At 42.7% G+C, this 18,866-nt stretch overlaps 3 protein-coding genes across 9 annotated transcripts in view; 2 read left to right on the forward strand and 1 right to left on the reverse strand.

Moving 5' to 3' along the window:
* HEATR4 (HEAT repeat containing 4) overlaps positions 1-5,272 on the forward strand; it is a 73,190-nt gene extending 67,918 nt beyond the window's left edge. For all 3 annotated transcript variants that reach the window (XM_073586200.1, XM_073586239.1, XM_073586209.1), the window contains one exon: positions 4,971-5,272. In XM_073586200.1, coding sequence (XP_073442301.1) covers positions 4,971-5,147 — 177 coding nt within the window. In that variant the 3' untranslated portion in view covers positions 5,148-5,272. The remainder of the gene's footprint in view (positions 1-4,970) is intronic.
* On the reverse strand, positions 1-7,832 carry HAUS2 (HAUS augmin like complex subunit 2). Its single transcript, XM_073586316.1, has 6 exons — positions 7,611-7,832; positions 7,436-7,528; positions 6,300-6,369; positions 4,061-4,193; positions 1,376-1,484; positions 1-611 (listed from the first exon to the last, which is right to left on the reverse strand). Exons 1-6 carry the CDS (start codon positions 7,695-7,697, stop codon positions 447-449), a joined length of 657 nt encoding a protein of 218 aa, XP_073442417.1. The 5' UTR covers positions 7,698-7,832; the 3' UTR covers positions 1-446.
* LRRC57 (leucine rich repeat containing 57) overlaps positions 7,829-18,866 on the forward strand; it is a 27,017-nt gene continuing 15,979 nt past the window's right edge. Inside the window, exons 1-2 of one of the 5 annotated variants that reach the window (XM_073586290.1) lie at positions 7,869-7,969; positions 18,445-18,550. The gene's annotated coding sequence lies outside the window, so the exon portion shown is untranslated. Of the gene's footprint in view, positions 8,064-8,697; positions 8,788-18,444; positions 18,551-18,866 lie in introns of those variants that run through there. The other 4 variants (XM_073586283.1, XM_073586276.1, XM_073586304.1 and 1 more) reach the window with 4 other exon arrangements.

Below are 18,866 nucleotides of genomic sequence, written 5' to 3' on the forward strand. Positions count from 1 at the left end.
TAAAATACAGAATTTTTTTTATTTATAATTGGGAGTATGATAAGAAGTTAATAAGTTTTCTAGTCCTAAGACATCAATTTGTAATCAAAATTGCTATATTGCAAAAATCTATACAAAATATGAAAAACAACAGTCATTTATTTTAACGAAGTGATAAATCAATTTTCAGCCGTGACATTCCTCACGCCTAGAATCGGGCACTACCTCCATACCTTTCAGAGGAGCCAGAAGACATTTTTGTAAAGCAGTTTTTACTATGACCCCATAGATATGAATGCACATTTCAGTCCACCTCACACTCGCTGTAGCCAATACAGGGGTAAACTAGTATAACAAAATGCAACTATTGAATTAAAATCTCTGCCTCCCCTGGGTGGTATAACGGTACAATATTTAAGGTTCTCTTTATCGGAGCAGTCTGACTTCAGTGACGAGCTGCTTGATGACTAGCGGTGTAAGTTATCAATAGTTAAGTAAGACGTAGATTCTTTGATGCTTCCCCAACTTTCTTCCGTGTTCCTCTGCAGCAGTTTTTCCCTCCACGTCAATATCCGTTTAGTCACCTCCTCCAGATCGGCCTCGAGAGCCTCCATTCTGATTAAGGCATTATCCTGAAGAAAAGAACTGCATGTTAAAGGGAATCCGTCAGCAGTTTTTTTTCTATGTAATGTGACAGCAATGTGATGCAGGGGCAGAGAGCCCGATTCCGGCGATGTATCACTTAGTTTACTGTGTGCAGCATTTGTGATACAATCCCCGTTTTCTCTGCTGCAGATGTCGGAATGCGGAGCTGTGTATAACCCCAGCCACACCACTGATTGGCAGCTTTCTGTATCCAGTTAGTGGTGTGGGTGGGGTTGGACCAGGAGGCACAAGACCCTAGTCCAGTTGTGAAAATCTGCTGGTGATAAACACATTGTATTGAAAAAGCAAAACACAGCCCAGTAAGTAACACACAGGTGGAATGGGGGTCTCAGCCCCCTACATCATGGTGCTCTCAGATTACATAGCAAAAAGCTGCTGGAAGAGGAGGCGATACGGACGACGCAGTGGCAATGACATGCTTTGGATTTCTGCAGTTCTGGTAAATTTCCGATGCGGATTTTCTCTACAGCATGTAATTTCATAAAAAAGCAGAAAAAATTTCCAGACATTTATAAAAAGGAGGTGAGAAATGTCTGATTGTTGGGGATCCCACTGATCACTCAAATGGGTTCCTGAATGCAGCGGGGGGTCAAGCAAGTCTATGGTGGTTATGGAAATAACTAGGCAGACCCCAGGTCTAGCCGGTTGCGGGGGTGCCCATCTGTCATTAAGGTAGGAAACCGCTGTAATAAATATCAAATATCCGCAGATAAAATTAACCTGTTCTCACCATGTTTTTGACACATTCTGGTATCTGGGGAATGGTGCGGATGGTTTGGATGTAGACTTCCAACTTTTCAATGAATTTAACAGCAAGAGGTAACAGTTCAGAGACAAATCTGTGCAGAAGGAAATAAGGTGTATGAAAACTGAGCCCGTAACATGGATGTACATACCGTGGTCTCATAAATTCTGCAGGTTTTGCCATTTCATATGTGCGGCTTTACAATAACATGCAGATGTATGGCACTTTAAAGGGAATCAGTCAGCAGGTTTTTGCTACATAATCTGAAAGCAGCGCAATGTAGGGGCTGAGACACTGATCCCAGCAATGTGTCACTTACTGGGCTGCTTGGTGCAGTTTTCATAGAATCCCTGTTTTCTCTGCTGTAGTTATAGCGGTGGTTGGAATGCTGAGCTTTGTATAACCCCACCCACACCACTGATTGGCAGCTTACTGATAGTGTACACGGGAAGCTGCCAATCAGTGGCGAGGGTGGGGTTACACAGATTAGCCTGACTGCCTGGCACGCGACACCTAGTCCTGTAGTGATAATCTCCGGATGATATAACACTGATTGTATTGAAAACTACAATGCACAGCCTAATAAGTGACACATCAATGGAACCAGGCTGTGTGCCTTTACATTATTCTTCTCTCACATTAAATAGCAAAAAAAACTGCTGACAGATTCCTTTTAAGTGTTATGTGTATTTGGTTTAATCAATACATATTCATGCATAATGAAAACCTTGTATTACCGACAGTTTTTAATTTACCAATCTGGACTGCAGGAGGGAGACAGAAGGAGGTGTTGAAAGGGGTTGTCCAACTTTTGGGACAATTTTTTTTTTAATGAAATGCCTGCACTTACAGGGGGGAAAAAAATAAATTATATATATAGTCCTCAAGATGAAAGCAGCACATCAAAAGAGTTCCAAAGTGCTATTTATTAGCCCATCTGGCTAGTTGCCCATACAGCGACGTTTTCGACCTTGCACCCGCATTGTCCATTTTTTGTGCTGCTTTTCCATAATATATATTTTTTTTTTTTTTTTTTTACTACTAGGTGTAATTAAATATTTAGCAAAGTTTGGCTTTTATAGAGTCTTTCTTTCCTCACTCAGCTTTGATGCGGTTTCAGCTCAGAAAAAGGCCGATTAGAGTTACAAACTTCCCTGCAGACCATCGTAGCAAGCTCACTGACGGATTCTTAGTTAACTCATACTGCAGCCAGCAACAGACTGTGCAACATAGGGTCTGCAGAAGGCAAATGGTGCAGCATTTTTAATGAAACCCACTGATTTTTAGCCACAAATACATGCACTTAAGTAAAATAAAACAAACAATGGTGCATAACCACTGCTAGGTGACTTTGGCAGCACAGTCTAACTGCAGGCAAATCCTGTGACCCAAACACGTTACAGCCTTAACACAAGTCATGAGACTTCTCACATGTAGGAGCACACGGAGACAGCCCTGATGACAGTCAGTTGTACTGGAGTGTAAATATTTTAAGCTGTCCATATACCTTAGATAGCTGTCAGCTCTCTACTGACTCCCCCATAAACACCGATTGTCAAAGAGAAAAATTGTAACATCCATAAAGACATCTCTGGAGAGGAGACATATCACCCTCACATTGAACATATGGGATTAATTATAGCTGGTGAAGGAAGTGAGAAAGAGTGGACACATCAACCTCAAGTAAAATAGGACCTCCTGCAGTGACCAGGTAATTACAGTATGATCAGATGAGAACAAACCACCATGTTTAGGATTCTTATACCCAGAGGTGGAGAAGTAATAGGGGGTCAAAGGAATTATGTCAGACACTGTAGCTAGTAGTTAGTGATGAATATTGGGGTTTTCATCGATTTGATATTTATGGGAGATATATCTTTGGCTTCGTAGCGAAGGGACGAACATAAGTTAATTCACATCACCGTAAGGCCAGCCAACCACCCCCAACTTAATATAGGACAGATGATGCTTTCCATGTTTCATCACTATAGAAAGGTAAACTCATTATAGGAAACATAATATCTCCCGCCTGGGACCTCCAGGGGTGAATATATCCTGAAAGTTAGGGATCTCAATCTTCTAAAGACCTAGCACATTCCATGACCAGCCCCCATATGACCTCACCAAGGGGAGGTATGTGGGCGTAACCTTGGGTTTTTGTCATTTTTCAGTTCTGGAAGGCACAGTACTTTGTGGTTGTATCCGTTGCTCTAAGCAGTGCTTCCCTCCGCTAAGCTCGGAGTCATTTCTATGACATCAGGTTTAGTACTTTTCTTTTTTGTTATCCCTTTCCTATAATTGTATATGATACCATTTTGTATCATCTTTGACCAATATATATATTCCATTAGCTGGAATCGGAGGTGTATATAAACCATACGCTCACTGAGTTCTCCAATAACCGGCCTAGTAGTGGAAGCAGCTGCGGCCTCGTCTATCACTCGTCAGTCAATTGCGTAATTGTCCTGACGATTGGAGGCAGCGGAGTTGCGTTCACTGACACTGATCTTGTATAAATATTCATGGGGAGAGCAGATAAATACAATGCCAGACATCGGTCACAAGATCACATATTGGGGAGAGTTAGAAGGTGGGCAATCTCACCAGTAGAGGTAGGTGCAGTTGCATTTCACCTAATGGAGCTTTTGCTACAGTACTTAAAGTACTTACTGATGGTAAGAAGCCTCAATAGGTAAATGCTCTTGGCACAATGGTTTCGCCAGCCTCTGCCGCAGGCCACGTTTCTCCCTCATTACCGCCTCCAAGTGGCTGTTTATTGCTTGTACGGCATCACATTTCTGATCTGAAATTTTCAAAGACATGAAGTGATCTACAGCTGGAAAGTGCAGACAATGCAAACACTAATATACACATTTCTAGTTCTATGACATCATTCACCAGGTTTCATAATATGAAATGAAAAATATCATTATTAAAATTATCTTTCCTGACCTGATGACATTAATGTACTTACTGAAAAAAAAAAAAATCCATGTAACAATTTCTGTATAATCAGTTTCAAAAGTTTTAACTCAATGTGTGTCCACCTAGGCTGGCATTGTCTCAAGTGTCCCTCCTCCCTGCTGCTGAATCTTTACCCATCTAGCCCAACTGACAGCTCCTCAGTGCTCATCATCCCTGCTGCCAAGATCTCACACTGCATAGTACAAGCTGCAACTGTCAGTGAGGCTGGACAGAGAAATACTCAATACACTGGGACTCATGAGTTCTCCCATTCTTTAGTTGGGCTAATAAAAGGCTCATCTTAATATCAGGATTATACAGACATTCTAATACAGGGTTTTCAAATTAACTACACCAGCCTCATCAAGTTAAGAGTTCTGTTAAAGTCATTTCATGTAATTTTTCAGATTAATATTTACTGTGGGTGTACTTAAGCATGAGAAATAACAGTTTCTGGCCTTTGTATGACTTGTATGCTGCATTTTTTTCAACCCTTTTATCCTCTACATGCTCAGTCTCCAATTATGAGTGGTCTCTGAGCTAGTGGATGGAGATTAGTGGCTACAAGGTCTCCTATAATTCATTACACAGGGCTGGAGTCCTTCTTTCTCTGTAGCATGGAAGACATTTTACAGCAGTACTGAGCTGTACGACTGTGAATCCAGCAATGAAGGGAAATTATTTTGCGAGAAGCTACAGCAAGAACTTCCTGCGTCTGTCTGGTCTCTCACAGTGTTTAATTCAACTTGTTCCTCCTCCCCTACCCCATCACACTGTTAGCAGTCCATACTGATTTGACCCAGACAGATATGAGCCACTTTTCAAGGAGCATGATTAGTTCAGTGGGGAGAGGAAGAAGTGGATCACAAGTGGACAAAGAAGCATTCTCTGATATAATAAACTTTGTCATATATTTTATTTGCTTGCAATATTGATTTATTCAAAGCTGCTTAATTTAATAATCAGTAATCTGCTATATAAACAAATTTAACCTCTTCACAACCTTAGGTGTTTCTGTTTTTTTGTTCCCTTTTCTTCCCATAGCCATAACTTTTTTTATTTTTTGGTCAATATGGCCATGTGAGAGCTTGTTTTTTTGCGGGACGAGTTGTAGTTTTGAACAACACACCATTGGTTTTGCCATGTCATGTAATGGAAAACGGGGGGGAAAAAAAAAAAAAATTAAAGTGCTGTGAAATTTGGCAATGATAACCACATGGGTCTCCTGCAGACCCTCGGTTGTCATGCCAATCCATCGGCGCCCTGTGATCATGTGACAGGCACGCCGAAGAGCGGGATTAGTGATGCGCATCCTGTACGGCCTTGTTAAATTCTGCTGACGGAGATTGACAGCGGCATTTAACATGTTAACAGCCATGGGTGGATTGCAATTCCACCTGCGGCTGTTAGGGGCACATTACAACTGATGAAATCAGCTGTCATGTGCCGGAAAACATGCGGGTTCAGCGCCGGAGCCTGCATGGACACGACCTATATATACACGTTGTGAGTCATGAAGGGGTTGATCAAAATAGTTTGAGAGTGCATTTACAATTAAAGGGGTTTTCTGGTCATAGGTTGCTCACGACCTGGCCATCAATATCAGATCAGTGGGGGGGGGGTCCGACACCAGGCTGCTACTAGCTTGCATCGACGGCCAGATGTGTCGGAGCTGCATGTGATGTGACGCAGCAGCTGCTGCCAAGAGCTGCACATCAGCCCCTATCCTCAGATCCCCACCGAACCCAAGGACAGGTCAACAATATCCCTTTAAGCAGAGAGCCCAGGATTCCAACGGTTCACTGTAAATTCCGGTTCTCTATCAGTCCCGCAGCAAGATCGTGCACTGCGGTATTTGCCATTTTATTTTCTAAAGACATTTTTTTAACACTAAAATGAGAAATAAGAATTAAACACTATAACCAGCGTGAAAAAAAACACTTACTGAGGAAAAATGAGTGCGTGATATCTGCCGTCTCCTTCTCAAGGGTCAGCATTTCTAACTCCAAGCTCTTCTGTAAAGCAAAAGAATACAGAAACTGACAAACTCTAGGGGAATCGCTACTTGTCAGAAAGATCGATTGGGGAATGAGCAGTCGCAGGAACGATCGATTCTGCAGCCTGAACAGGGAAAACGCTCATTTGTCGGATGAAATGATTTTTTTTTTTTTTTAAAGGGAATCTGTTACCCATATTTAGTGATATCATGTAAAGCATGTAAAGATATCACTAAACTGTGCGTCCCATAAGGATTCTATTAGGATTTTTTATTCCCCCTGACCCCGCACCTTTGAGGCATAAATACCTTTTTTATCTTGTTGAGGATGCATGCAAATCGCCACGGTCCGGTCCGATGGGCGGGGCTTAGTCACCTTCTCCCCCACCTCCTCGGCTTGCTGAGCGTAATCTTCATCTGTGAATACCACAGACGCCGTTGGTTTCCGCGCTTGTGCAATGTAAAGGCCTCCGGAGCCTGCACAGTGTGCTTTGCCCAACTGTGGGCGAAGCATATAATTGCTACTGCGCAAGCGCCGGTATTTTCCAGCGCGGTCTATGCCCCGGAAGTCTTCACATGCAGGACACACTTCCGGGGCATAGACTGTGCTGGAAATTACCGGCACATGCGCAGTAGCCTTTTCAATGCGCAAGCGCGGAAAACTACAGCATATGTAATAGTCACAGATGAAGATTACGTGCAGCAAGCCGAGGAGGTGGGGGAGGAGAAGGCGAATAAGCCACGCCCATCGGACCGAACCACGGCGATTTGCATACATCTCCAACAAGATAAAAAAGGTATTTATGCCTCAAAGGTGCAGGGTCAGGGGTAATAAAAAATCCTACTAGACTCCTTATGGGACGCACAATTGGGTGATATCTTTACATGATATCACTAAATATGGGTGACAGATTCCCTTTAAGTGTGCTTTATAAGCCATTGTTCTCGGCAGCACATCGGGTGTACATAGGACAAGTGCTGCCGAGAAACACCCCCATATAGGGAAGGATGAGCTATGAAGCGAGGTGGGCCATTAAATATTGGTGGGGAAGAATCCAGAGAGATGGCGGGAGGCAGAGACTTGCCTTGTCCACTTCGGCTTTGAGGGCACAGATCTTCTCCAGCTCGTCTACACGACGGAAGTACTGGGTCTCTTTCCGGGTCTGGTCCACGGCGTCCTAGGGGAAAAGAGCAGAAGCGTCTCACCCATAGAATCAGTCAGAAGTCGGCCGACTACCCTGGACTCCATAGGTTCCGTACCCGTGACAGGACTCCGGCCCCCAGACACCGCTCTATCAGTAACGCCGCTGCCGACGGCTGCACCGGATCCCAGGGATTAGTCGCCATTGCATATCACCGGACAATACGAACTAACGACAAGCAAACAAAGCGCTAAAAATGAGGCCGGCCAATCAAAATCCGCGCTCTGGTTTGACCCATCCGGCGACCCGTAGAGGCGCCACATTGCGGCTGGCATACACGTCTGACTCCATCTTGTGTATGGCACACCGCGCCGATTTGGAAGGCGGAGTCGCGGTTTCCCGGAAGAGCCGAGTCTGGGACTGTGGAGCCGGAGACCGTATCCGTTCATGTTTAGTCCCGTGACTCTGCGCAGCAGGGTGAGAGCTCTCTTCCGCTTGTGTATAGTCCTGCACTTGTATGTGTAACTTTCTGGTGAGGAGACCTGACTGCTGCTGCCTGTTGTCCTGTGAGGTGAGCTGCTGGGAGTAGTAGTCCCATGTGAGGCAGTGCTCCTGTAGGGACCGTGCACACTGGTGCGATGTTGTGCAGCACTAGTCTCAGCTCCTCACCATGGGCACTACCTCTGCTGGCTGTCAGCGGACACACACTTTCTCCTTTACTTTCTGCTGCTGCTGATTGTTGTAGTCCTGTGAGGTGAGCTGCTGGGAGTAGTAGTCCCATGGAAGGCAGTGCTGTTCTGTAGGGACCGTGCACACTGGTGCGATGTTGAGCAGCACTCGTCTCGGCTCCTGACCATGGGCACTACCTCTGCTGGCTGTCAGCGGACACACACTTTCCCCTTTACTTTCTGCTGCTGCCTGTTGTCCTGTGAGGTGAGCTGCTGGGAGTAGTAGTCCCATGTGAGGCAGTGCTCCTGTAGGGACCGTGCACACTGGTGTGATGTTGTGCAGCACTAGTCTCAGCTCCTCACCATGGGCACTACCTCTGCTGGCTGTCAGCGGACACACACTTTCTCCTTTACTTTCTGCTGCTGCTGATTGTTGTAGTCCTGTGAGGTGAGCTGCTGGGAGTAGTAGTCCCATGGAAGGCAGTGCTGTTCTGTAGGGACCGTGCACACTGGTGCGATGTTGAGCAGCACTCGTCTCAGCTCCTGACCATGGGCACTACCTCTGCTGGCTGTCAGCGGACACACACTTTCCCCTTTACTTTCTGCTGCTGCCTGTTGTCCTGTGAGGTGAGCTGCTGGGAGTAGTAGTCCCATGTGAGGCAGTGCTCCTGTGGGGACCGTGCACACTGGTGTGATGTTGTGCAGCACTAGTCTCAGCTCCTCACCATGGGCACTACCTCTGCTGGCTGTCAGCGGACACACACTTTCTCCTTTACTTTCTGCTGCTGCTGATTGTTGTAGTCCTGTGAGGTGAGCTACTGGGAGTAGTAGTCCCATGGAAGGCAGTGCTGTTCTGTAGGGACCGTGCACACTGGTGTGATGTTGTGCAGCACTAGTCTCAGCTCCTCACCATGGGCACTACCTCTGCTGGCTGTCAGCGAACACACACTTTCCCCTTTACTTTCTGCTACTGATTGTTGTAGTCCTGTGAGGTGAGCTGCTGGGAGTAGTAGTCCCATGTGAGGCAGTGCTCCTGTAGGGACCGTGCACACTGGTGTGATGTTGTGCAGCACTAGTCTCAGCTCCTCACCATGGGCACTACCTCTGCTGGCTGTCAGCGGACACACACTTTCTCCTTTACTTTCTGCTGCTGCTGATTGTTGTAGTCCTGTGAGGTGAGCTACTGGGAGTAGTAGTCCCATGGAAGGCAGTGCTGTTCTGTAGGGACCGTGCACACTGGTGTGATGTTGTGCAGCACTAGTCTCAGCTCCTCACCATGGGCACTACCTCTGCTGGCTTTCAGCGGACACACACTTTCCCCTTTACTTTCTGCTACCGATTGTTGTAGTCCTGTGAGGTGAGCTGCTGGGAGTAGTAGTCCCATGTGAGGCAGTGCTCCTGTAGGGACCGTGCACACTGGTGTGATGTTGTGCAGCACTAGTCTCAGCTCCTCACCATGGGCACTACCTCTGCTGGCTGTCAGCGGACACACACTTTCCCCTTACTTTCTGCTGCTGCTGATTATTGTAGTCCTGTGAGGTGAGCTGCTGGGAGTAGTAGTCCCATGGACGACAGTGCTGTTCTGTAGGGACCGTGCACACTGGTGCGATGTTGAGCAGCACTAGTCTCAGCTCCTCACCATGGGCACTACCTCTGCTGGCTGTCAGCGGACAGACGCTTTCTCCTCTACTTTCTGCTGCTGATTGTCAGTCTGCCAATGTCTGATTGCTCCGTGTACGGCCTCGTTCGGATGTACATCTTTTTTTTTTTTTTTTTACCACGCATGTGAAGAAAAATCCCAAAGTATCTTCATCAGTGTTTCCGATCCGATTTATCCCAGTATTTGCTCCGTGTCCATTTTTTGTGACTTTTCTCGTTTAACCCCTTCATTTCAGATCGCTATCCATTTTTTTTTAGTTTTCGTCTTTCTGCTCCCCTTTTTCCCGGAACCATAATGTTATTTTTCTGTCAATATGGCCATATGAGGGCTTGTATGTGTAGAAGAAATGATCATCACAGGGCGACGCTCATAGCAGATTGGCAATGACAACCGTGGGGGTCTCCTGCAGACCCCAAGTTGTCATGCCACACCCTTCGGTGCCACGCAGTCATGTGTCACGGGTGCCGATGGGCGGAGCTAGTAACGCGTTTCAGGTATGATCATGTTAAATACTGCTGTCAGAGATTGACAGTGGCATTTAACATTTTAACAGCCCTGGGTGGATCGCGATTCCACCTGCGGCTGTTAGGGGCACATGTCCGCTGATGAAATCAGCTGTCATGTGTCGGAAAAGATTCGGGCTCAGCATCGGAGTCCACATCAAAGGGGCTATATACATTATATGTTGTGAAGGGGTTAAAAAAATGACAAAACTTCCCCACTTTAGTGTTGTACAGACAGTGCACATTGCACATCTTGGTGCTGGCCGGGATTCTCACAGATCTGTTTGGGTAAATTTGCTCTCGGATTGCGTATTTGGACTGCCAAGTAAGAATGTGTGAATCAGGGCTAAGGCCTCATTCTGACGTCCATTTTTCTCATATGTGTTCTTTATATAGTCTATGGAGCTGTTCATGTGTTTTTTTAAAAAAAAAAACTGCCTGTGTCTGCTCAAAAAAATCACAGACACATGTCTCTTTATGATCGGAGTCATGGATCAAAATTACCCATACAAGTCTATGGGTCGATGATAATCAGACAACACATTTATGGAATCGGGGTACAATCCATGTGCTGTGCGTGATTACAGTGGTTGTCTGGCCTCAGGCTTGAAGTCTGCGGTTTCTGTATGCAACTGCAGACTTATGTGAATCCACACATCGAGCGCACTGTACGCTGTGAGGATTCTCCGGTGCCGGCGGTTGGTGCGAGAATGCAAGTATGTGACTTGCATAAATGAAGTCACATGCAGACTAGATGGGCGCAGCCTCACTCAATGCAAGTGTATTGAGCGAGGCTGGATACAGTCTAGTTGGAATGTGGCCGGAAATATGCAAATCACATACGACCGCTGCCAGTATTGGAGAATTCTCACATAGTGACTGCAGACTTGTAGAGTAAAGGCCCCTTTACATTTAGCGGTGCACCAGCGATCCCGACCACCATATGACCCAGTCAGGATCGCTGGTGCATCGCTAAATGGTCGCTAGTGAGCTGCCAAACAGGCAGATCTCGCCAGTGACGCAGCAGCGGTCGTTCTTACCTTTCAGACGCGGCGAGGGTGTCCGTCTTGCGCCTGCGTCCACGCGTTGCTCGTCGGTGCCAGCAGGAAGCGCCCGACGAGAAATGGACCAGGCCAATCTCGCGCGATCAGCGATAGCCAGCGGGGGGAGCCGGTCGGAGGTAAGTATCACATGTAGCGATATCGCTGCTGTGTCACAAAATCGGTGATGCTTTAGCGATATTGCTAGCGATGTCGCTATGTGTAAAGCCCCCTTTAGACTGGTCAACTCCTTTAACATTGCAATGGACAAGGGACACTTTGTCATTTATTGCTCTATCCATACATGAAAACCACTTATGAATAACAGTCTGTGTTTTTACGTACAAGAAAAATCATGGAAGTGTCATTGAAGTGTCACTTCGCTTACAAAAAATGGCCGATTGCCGTGGGCGAGTGGCGCTTCGGCGGGGAGACCAGCTGCTTTACATCTTTGTACATGGTAGAACTCTCTTTTTTTGCCTTAATTTTAGACAAAACATGGTAAAACTGCTGCAATGTGTCACAGCCTCCTGAATGAAAATGTAGCAAGCATTGTTGTGCTATGTGGCCAATCCATGCTCGATTCTTAGATTGTCTGCCTGTATAAAATAACCCTTGGTTTATATGTCAGGAATGTGTGCACTGTTCTTGTGTTCAGGACTTATTTGCATTAATATAATGCTGGGGAACCAACTTATAATTTCTTATATAATGTCTTCATAGTTTGAAAGGTAGAAAGTAGAGTAGATATAAATCCATCTAGTGCAACCTAATGTTAGGAACAGAATTCTCTTCTGCCTGTAATGTTATGTCCTAAACAAAGGTGCAGATGTCCAAGGTGAAATGAAGACACTCATGAGCAAAAGCTTCTTAGGCAGGCTGAGCGTAATCTGCTGTCCAAGCTGCACACGAACGAGGGCAGATCCAGTAGTAGTGTCAATGACGCAAAGACCGAGTTCACACAAGTGTATTTTACGGACCACAACGCATGTCATGTATATACAGCAGTCTCAGTGTCTCCTGTGTGATGTATACACACAAGTCTGTGTATCCTATGTTATGTATATACAGCAGCAGTCTGTGTATCCAACGTTATGTATATACAGCAGCAGTCTGTGTATCCAACGTTATGTATATACAGCAGCAGTCTGTGTATCCAACGTTATGTATATACAGCAGCAGTCTGTGTATCCAACGTTATGTATATACAGCAGCAGTCTGTGTATCCAACGTTATGTATATACAGCAGCAGTCTGTGTATCCAACGTTATGTATATACAGCAGCAGTCTGTGTATCCAACGTTATGTATATACAGCAGCAGTCTGTGTATCCAACGTTATGTATATACAGCAGCAGTCTGTGTATCCAACGTTATGTATATACAGCAGCAGTCTGTGTATCCAACGTTATGTATGTACAGCAGCAGTCTGTGTATCCAACGTTATGTATGTACAGCATTAGTCTGTGTATCCAACGTTATGTATATATAGCATTAGTCTGTGTATCCAGCGTTATGTATATACAGCATTAGTCTGTGTATCCAGCGTTATGTATATACAGCATTAGTCTGTGTATCCAGCGTTATGTATATACAGCATTAGTCTGTGTATCCAACGTTATGTATATACAGCATTAGTCTGTATATTATACGTTATGTATAAACAGCAGCAGTCTGTGTATCCAACGTTTTATATATATATATATATATATATATATATATATATATATATATATATACACAGCAGCAGTCTGTGTATCTTACCTTATGTATATAAAGCAGCAGTCTGTATATTATACGTTATGTATATACAGCAGCAGTCTGTGTATCCAACGTTATGTATATACAGCAGCAGTCTGTATATTATACGTTATGTATATACAGCAGCAGTCTGTGTATCCAACGTTTTATATATATACAGCAGCAGTCTGTGTATCTTACCTTATGTATATAAAGCAGCAGTCTGTATATTATACGTTATGTATATACAGCAGCAGTCTGTGTATCCAACGTTATGTATATACAGCAGCAGTCTGTATATTATACGTTATGTATATACAGCAGCAGTCTGTGTATCCAACGTTTTATTTATATATATATACACTCACTGGCCACTTTATTAGGTACACCATGCTAGTAACGGGTTGGACCCCCTTTTGCCTTCAGAACTGCCTCAATTCTTCGTGGCAGAGATTCAACAAGGTGCTGGAAGCATTCCTCAGAGATTTTGGACCATATTGACATGATGGCATCACACAGTTGGCGCAGATTTGTCGGCTGCACATCCCTGATGCGAATCTCCCGTTCCACCACATCCCAAAGATGCTCTATTGGATTGAGATCTGGTGACTGAGGAGGCCATTTGAGTACAGTGAACTCATTGTCATGTTCAAGAAACCAATCTGAGATGATTCGAGCTTTATGACATGGCGCATTATCCTGCTGAAAGTAGCCATCAGATGCCTGTTCTTAGCTGAGAGGAGTGGTACCCAGTGTGGTCTTCTGCTGCTGTAGCCCATCTGCCTCAAAGTTCGACGCACTGTGCGTTCAGAGATGCTCTTCTGCCTACCTTGGTTGTAACGGGTGGCAATTTGAGTCACTGTTGCCTTTCTATCAGCTCGAACCAGTCTGCCCATTCTCCTCTGACCTCTGGCATCAACATGGCATTTCCGGCCACAGAACTGCCGCTCACTGGATTTTTTTTCTTTTTCGGACCATTCTCTGTAAACCCTAGAGATGGTTGTGCGTGAAAATCCCAGTAGATCAGCAGTTTCTGAAATTCTCAGACCAGCCCTTCTGGCACCAACAATCATGCCACGTTCAAAGGCACTCAAATCACCTTTCTTCCCCATACTGATGCTCGGTTTGAACTGCAGGAGATTGTCTTGACCATGTCTACATGCCTAAATGCACTGAGTTGCCGCCATGTGATTGGCTGATTAGAAATTAAGTCTTAACACACAGTTGGACAGGTGTACCTAATAAAGTGGCCAGTGAGTGTATATATATACATACAGCAACAGTCTGTGTATCCAACGTTATGTATATACAGCAGCAGTCTGTGTATCTTACCTTATGTATATAAAGCAGCAGTCTGTATATTATACGTTATGTATATACAGCAGCAGTCTGTGTATCCAACGTTATGTATATACAGCAGCAGTCTGTGTATCCAACGTTATGTATATACAGCAGCAGTCTGTGTATCTTACCTTATGTATGTAAAGCAGCAGTCTGTATATTATACGTTATGTATATACAGCAGCAGTCTGTATATTATACGTTATGTACTGTATATACAGCAGCAGTCTGTGTATCCAACGTTTTATATATATATACAGCAGCAGTCTGTGTATCCAACGTTTTATATATATATACAGCAGCAGTCTGTGTATCTTACCTTATGTATATAAAGCAGCAGTCTGTATATTATACGTTATGTATATACAGCAGCAGTCTGTATATTATACGTTATGTATATACAGCAGCAGTCTGTATATTATACGTTATGTATATACAGCAGCAGTCTGTATATTATACGTTATGTATATACAGCAGCAGTCTGTATATTATACGTTATGTACTGTATATACAGCAGCAGTCTGTGTATCCAACGTTTTATATATATATATATATATATACAGCAGCAGTCTGTGTATCCAACGTTATGTATATACAGCAGCAGTCTGTGTATCTTACCTTATGTATATAAAGCAGCAGTCTGTATATTATACGTTATGTATATACAGCAGCAGTCTGTGTATCCAACGTTATGTATATACAGCAGCAGTCTGTGTATCCAACGTTATGTATATACAGCAGCAGTCTGTGTATCTTACCTTATGTATGTAAAGCAGCAGTCTGTATATTATACGTTATGTATATACAGCAGCAGTCTGTATATTATACGTTATGTACTGTATATACAGCAGCAGTCTGTGTATCCAACGTTTTATATATATATACAGCAGCAGTCTGTGTATCCAACGTTTTATATATATATACAGCAGCAGTCTGTGTATCTTACCTTATGTATATAAAGCAGCAGTCTGTATATTATACGTTATGTATATACAGCAGCAGTCTGTATATTATACGTTATGTATATACAGCAGCAGTCTGTATATTATACGTTATGTATATACAGCAGCAGTCTGTATATTATACGTTATGTATATACAGCAGCAGTCTGTATATTATACGTTATGTATATACAGCAGCAGTCTGTATATTATACGTTATGTATATACAGCAGCAGTCTGTATATTATACGTTATGTATATACAGCAGCAGTCTGTATATTATACGTTATGTATATACAGCAGCAGTCTGTATATTATACGTTATGTATATACAGCAGCAGTCTGTATATTATACGTTATGTATATACAGCAGCAGTCTGTATATTATACGTTATGTATATACAGCAGCAGTCTGTATATTATACGTTATGTATATACAGCAGCAGTCTGTGTATCTTACCTTATGTATATAAAGCAGCAGTCTGTATATTATACGTTATGTATATACAGCAGCAGTCTGTGTATCCAACGTTATGTATATACAGCAGCATTCTGTGTATCTTACCTTATGTATATAAAGCAGCAGTCTGTATATTATACGTTATGTATATACAGCAGCAGTCTGTGTATCCAACGTTATGTATATACAACAGCAGTCTGTGTATCCAACGTTATGTGTATACAGTCTGTGTATCCTTTGCGATTTAGAAACAGCAGTCTGTATCTTATGTGATGCACAGTATCTCACAAAAGTGAGTACATCTCTCATATTTTTGTTAACATTTTATTATATTTTTTCAGTGGTCAACACAGAAGATCTGATACTTTTATACATTGTAAAGTAGTAAGTGTACAGCTTGTACTTCATGGTAAATTTGCTGTGTCCCCTAAATTACTCAACACACAGCCATTAATGTCTTCATTGCTGGCAGCAAAAATGAGTAAAATCGTGCCCAAAGTGTGAATGTTTTATTGTCCTCTGATTGGGGTGTGGTCTGGGCATCACACAACACAAAACCAGACCCCAATCAGAAGACAATCAAATATTCACACTCCTTATTTATGAACTGTTCCAATATTTATGGCCAAAACTGTCTATCATTCTCTCATAATGATAGTTCTGCTTCATGTCACTTGTCTTATCTATTGTATTATTTCCGTGTCCTGTTGTGCATAAATGTGATTCCTCAGATTTTGTATTAGTCATGGCCTGATGAAGAGACCTGAGTAGTCTCGAAAGCTTGCAATTTGTTACCATCTTTTCAGTTAGCCATTAAAAGGTATCAACCACTGAGGACTCTCAATTCTGAACATTTTTCAGTGTGAGAGTGATAACGCCACATTTACTGCCCCTGCTCCCCATTCACACCTGAGACCTTGTAACACTAATGAGTCACATGACACCAGGGAGGGGAAATGGCTATTTGGGCACAATTTGACCATTTTCACTTAGGGGTGTACTCACTTTTGTTGCCAGTGATTTAGACATTAATGGCTGTGTGTTGTTTACAGACACCAAATTTACACTGTTATGCAAGCTGTACACTGGCTACTTTACATTGTATCAAAGTTTCATATCCTCAGTGTTGTCCCATGAAAAGATAGAATAAAATATTTACAAAAATGTGAGGGGCGTACTCCCTTTATATATAACAGTCTCGCTGTATCATTTGCGATTTATACACAAATGTCTGTGTACTCTATGTAATAGATATACAGCAGTCTTGGTGTATCCTATGTCATTTATAAAATCCGCAATCTGTGTATCTTATGCATTGTGAGGACTGCAGTCTTGGTGTATCCTTTGTGATTTGTAGACAGCAGTCTGAGTACCCTATGTGATAGAATACACAGACTGCTAGATATAAATGTGATGTACTATATACTTGTGATACATATACAGCAGTCTCAGTGTATCCTATGATGTCTATACCGCAGTGTCGGTGTATCCTATGTGATGTATATACAGCAGTTTCAGTGTATCTTTTGTGATTTATAGACCGTGATCTTTGTACCCTACAGTATGTGTTTTATAAAGTCATCAGCATGTGTATCTTATGCAATGTGTATACAGCATAATAACACCAAGCAAGCGAAGTAATAACCACAATAATACCAAAATATCCAAAAATATTAAAGAAGACTTTAATGTAATAGTATCAAAATATAAAATTCACAAGGGGTGGTGAGTGCCACCTTTCTTTATCTTGTTGCAAAATCCTAAATAAATATAACTCTGCTGTGACTTCTAACATGGAAATAAAAGGGGCTTCAGTGGCTACAAGAACAGTGGGGAGTGGCATTAAGTAGGGCACAACTGGGGAGGGCAAAACTTCAGGTGGCTTATAGGGCCCGGCTGCCAGATCCCTTTGGTCCCAGCTTCTGTACATGGATAAGTTTGGTCCAGACTATTGTAAATACATACGGCATATATAATATATACACTAATAATGCATGTAACTAATGTACAAAACAGTAATCACTGGAGAATAAATACATAATACTTTCTGGAAAAAAGAATCGACTTTATTAATTTTTTATTCTGTTGGTGTATGACGACTTGTTTTTTTAGTTGTATTTTTATTGGCACCATTTTGGACGATTAATTTACTGCTTTATGGGTGAAGAGGAGCAAAATAGCAATTCTCTGTCATTTTTCTGTAAAAAAAAAAAAAAAATTCAGCTAAGCTAACATAGTGGTTTAAGTGACCATATTTGTTTTGTGACGATTTCAGATACGTTCTTTTTTGTTACTTTTAAGTTAACAGTTTAAAAAATAAATGCAATAATTTATTTTTGGGTGGGGTTAGATGTTCATTATTGATTTATTTTTTAAATATACATTTTTCTTACCTTTCAGTAGCTTACAGTGGGATTGAACAGATGAGATCAGAGATGCCATCCCATATATATATATATATATATATATATATATATAATATATATAGCGTGACCCTCTAAGTTACGGCTTTCTATGCTGTTACTGTACATGAATATACAAGGGGAGACGGGGGATTTCCTATAATCAAGACTGATTTTTTTTTTTTTTTTTTTTCCAAGGGGTATCAAGCACTTTTAGGCTTTGTGTGCATATTGCGTATTTGATGTGTTTTCGCTGTTTTTTCCGCTCGTAAATGGTCCAAAATGCAATGGAATACTTTTCAAGGTAATTCAATGACAATCCTGAAGTGTTGTGCACATGATCTGTAAATTTCCATGCGTATTTGCAGTGTGTTGTTTCTGCAGCATGTCAATTCTTTTTGCGTTTTTGCCTGTGTTTTTGACCTATTGAATGCACAGGAAAAAACGCATGTAAAAAACGCAGCATATGATTCCACAGCGTTTTTGCTGACAAGAGATGCAGAAGCCTTTCACATAGCCTTAGGGCCCCGTTACTCGCAACGATATTGTGAACAATATCGTTGCAACGTCACCAGTTTGGTGACATTGTTGCATGTGACACGTAGCAACGATCAGTTGGC

Source organism: Dendrobates tinctorius, unplaced genomic scaffold (assembly GCF_039654945.1).
Source record: "Dendrobates tinctorius isolate UK_male_01 unplaced genomic scaffold, ASM3965494v1 ptg000010l, whole genome shotgun sequence".
Lineage (NCBI taxonomy): Eukaryota > Metazoa > Chordata > Amphibia > Anura > Dendrobatidae > Dendrobates > Dendrobates tinctorius.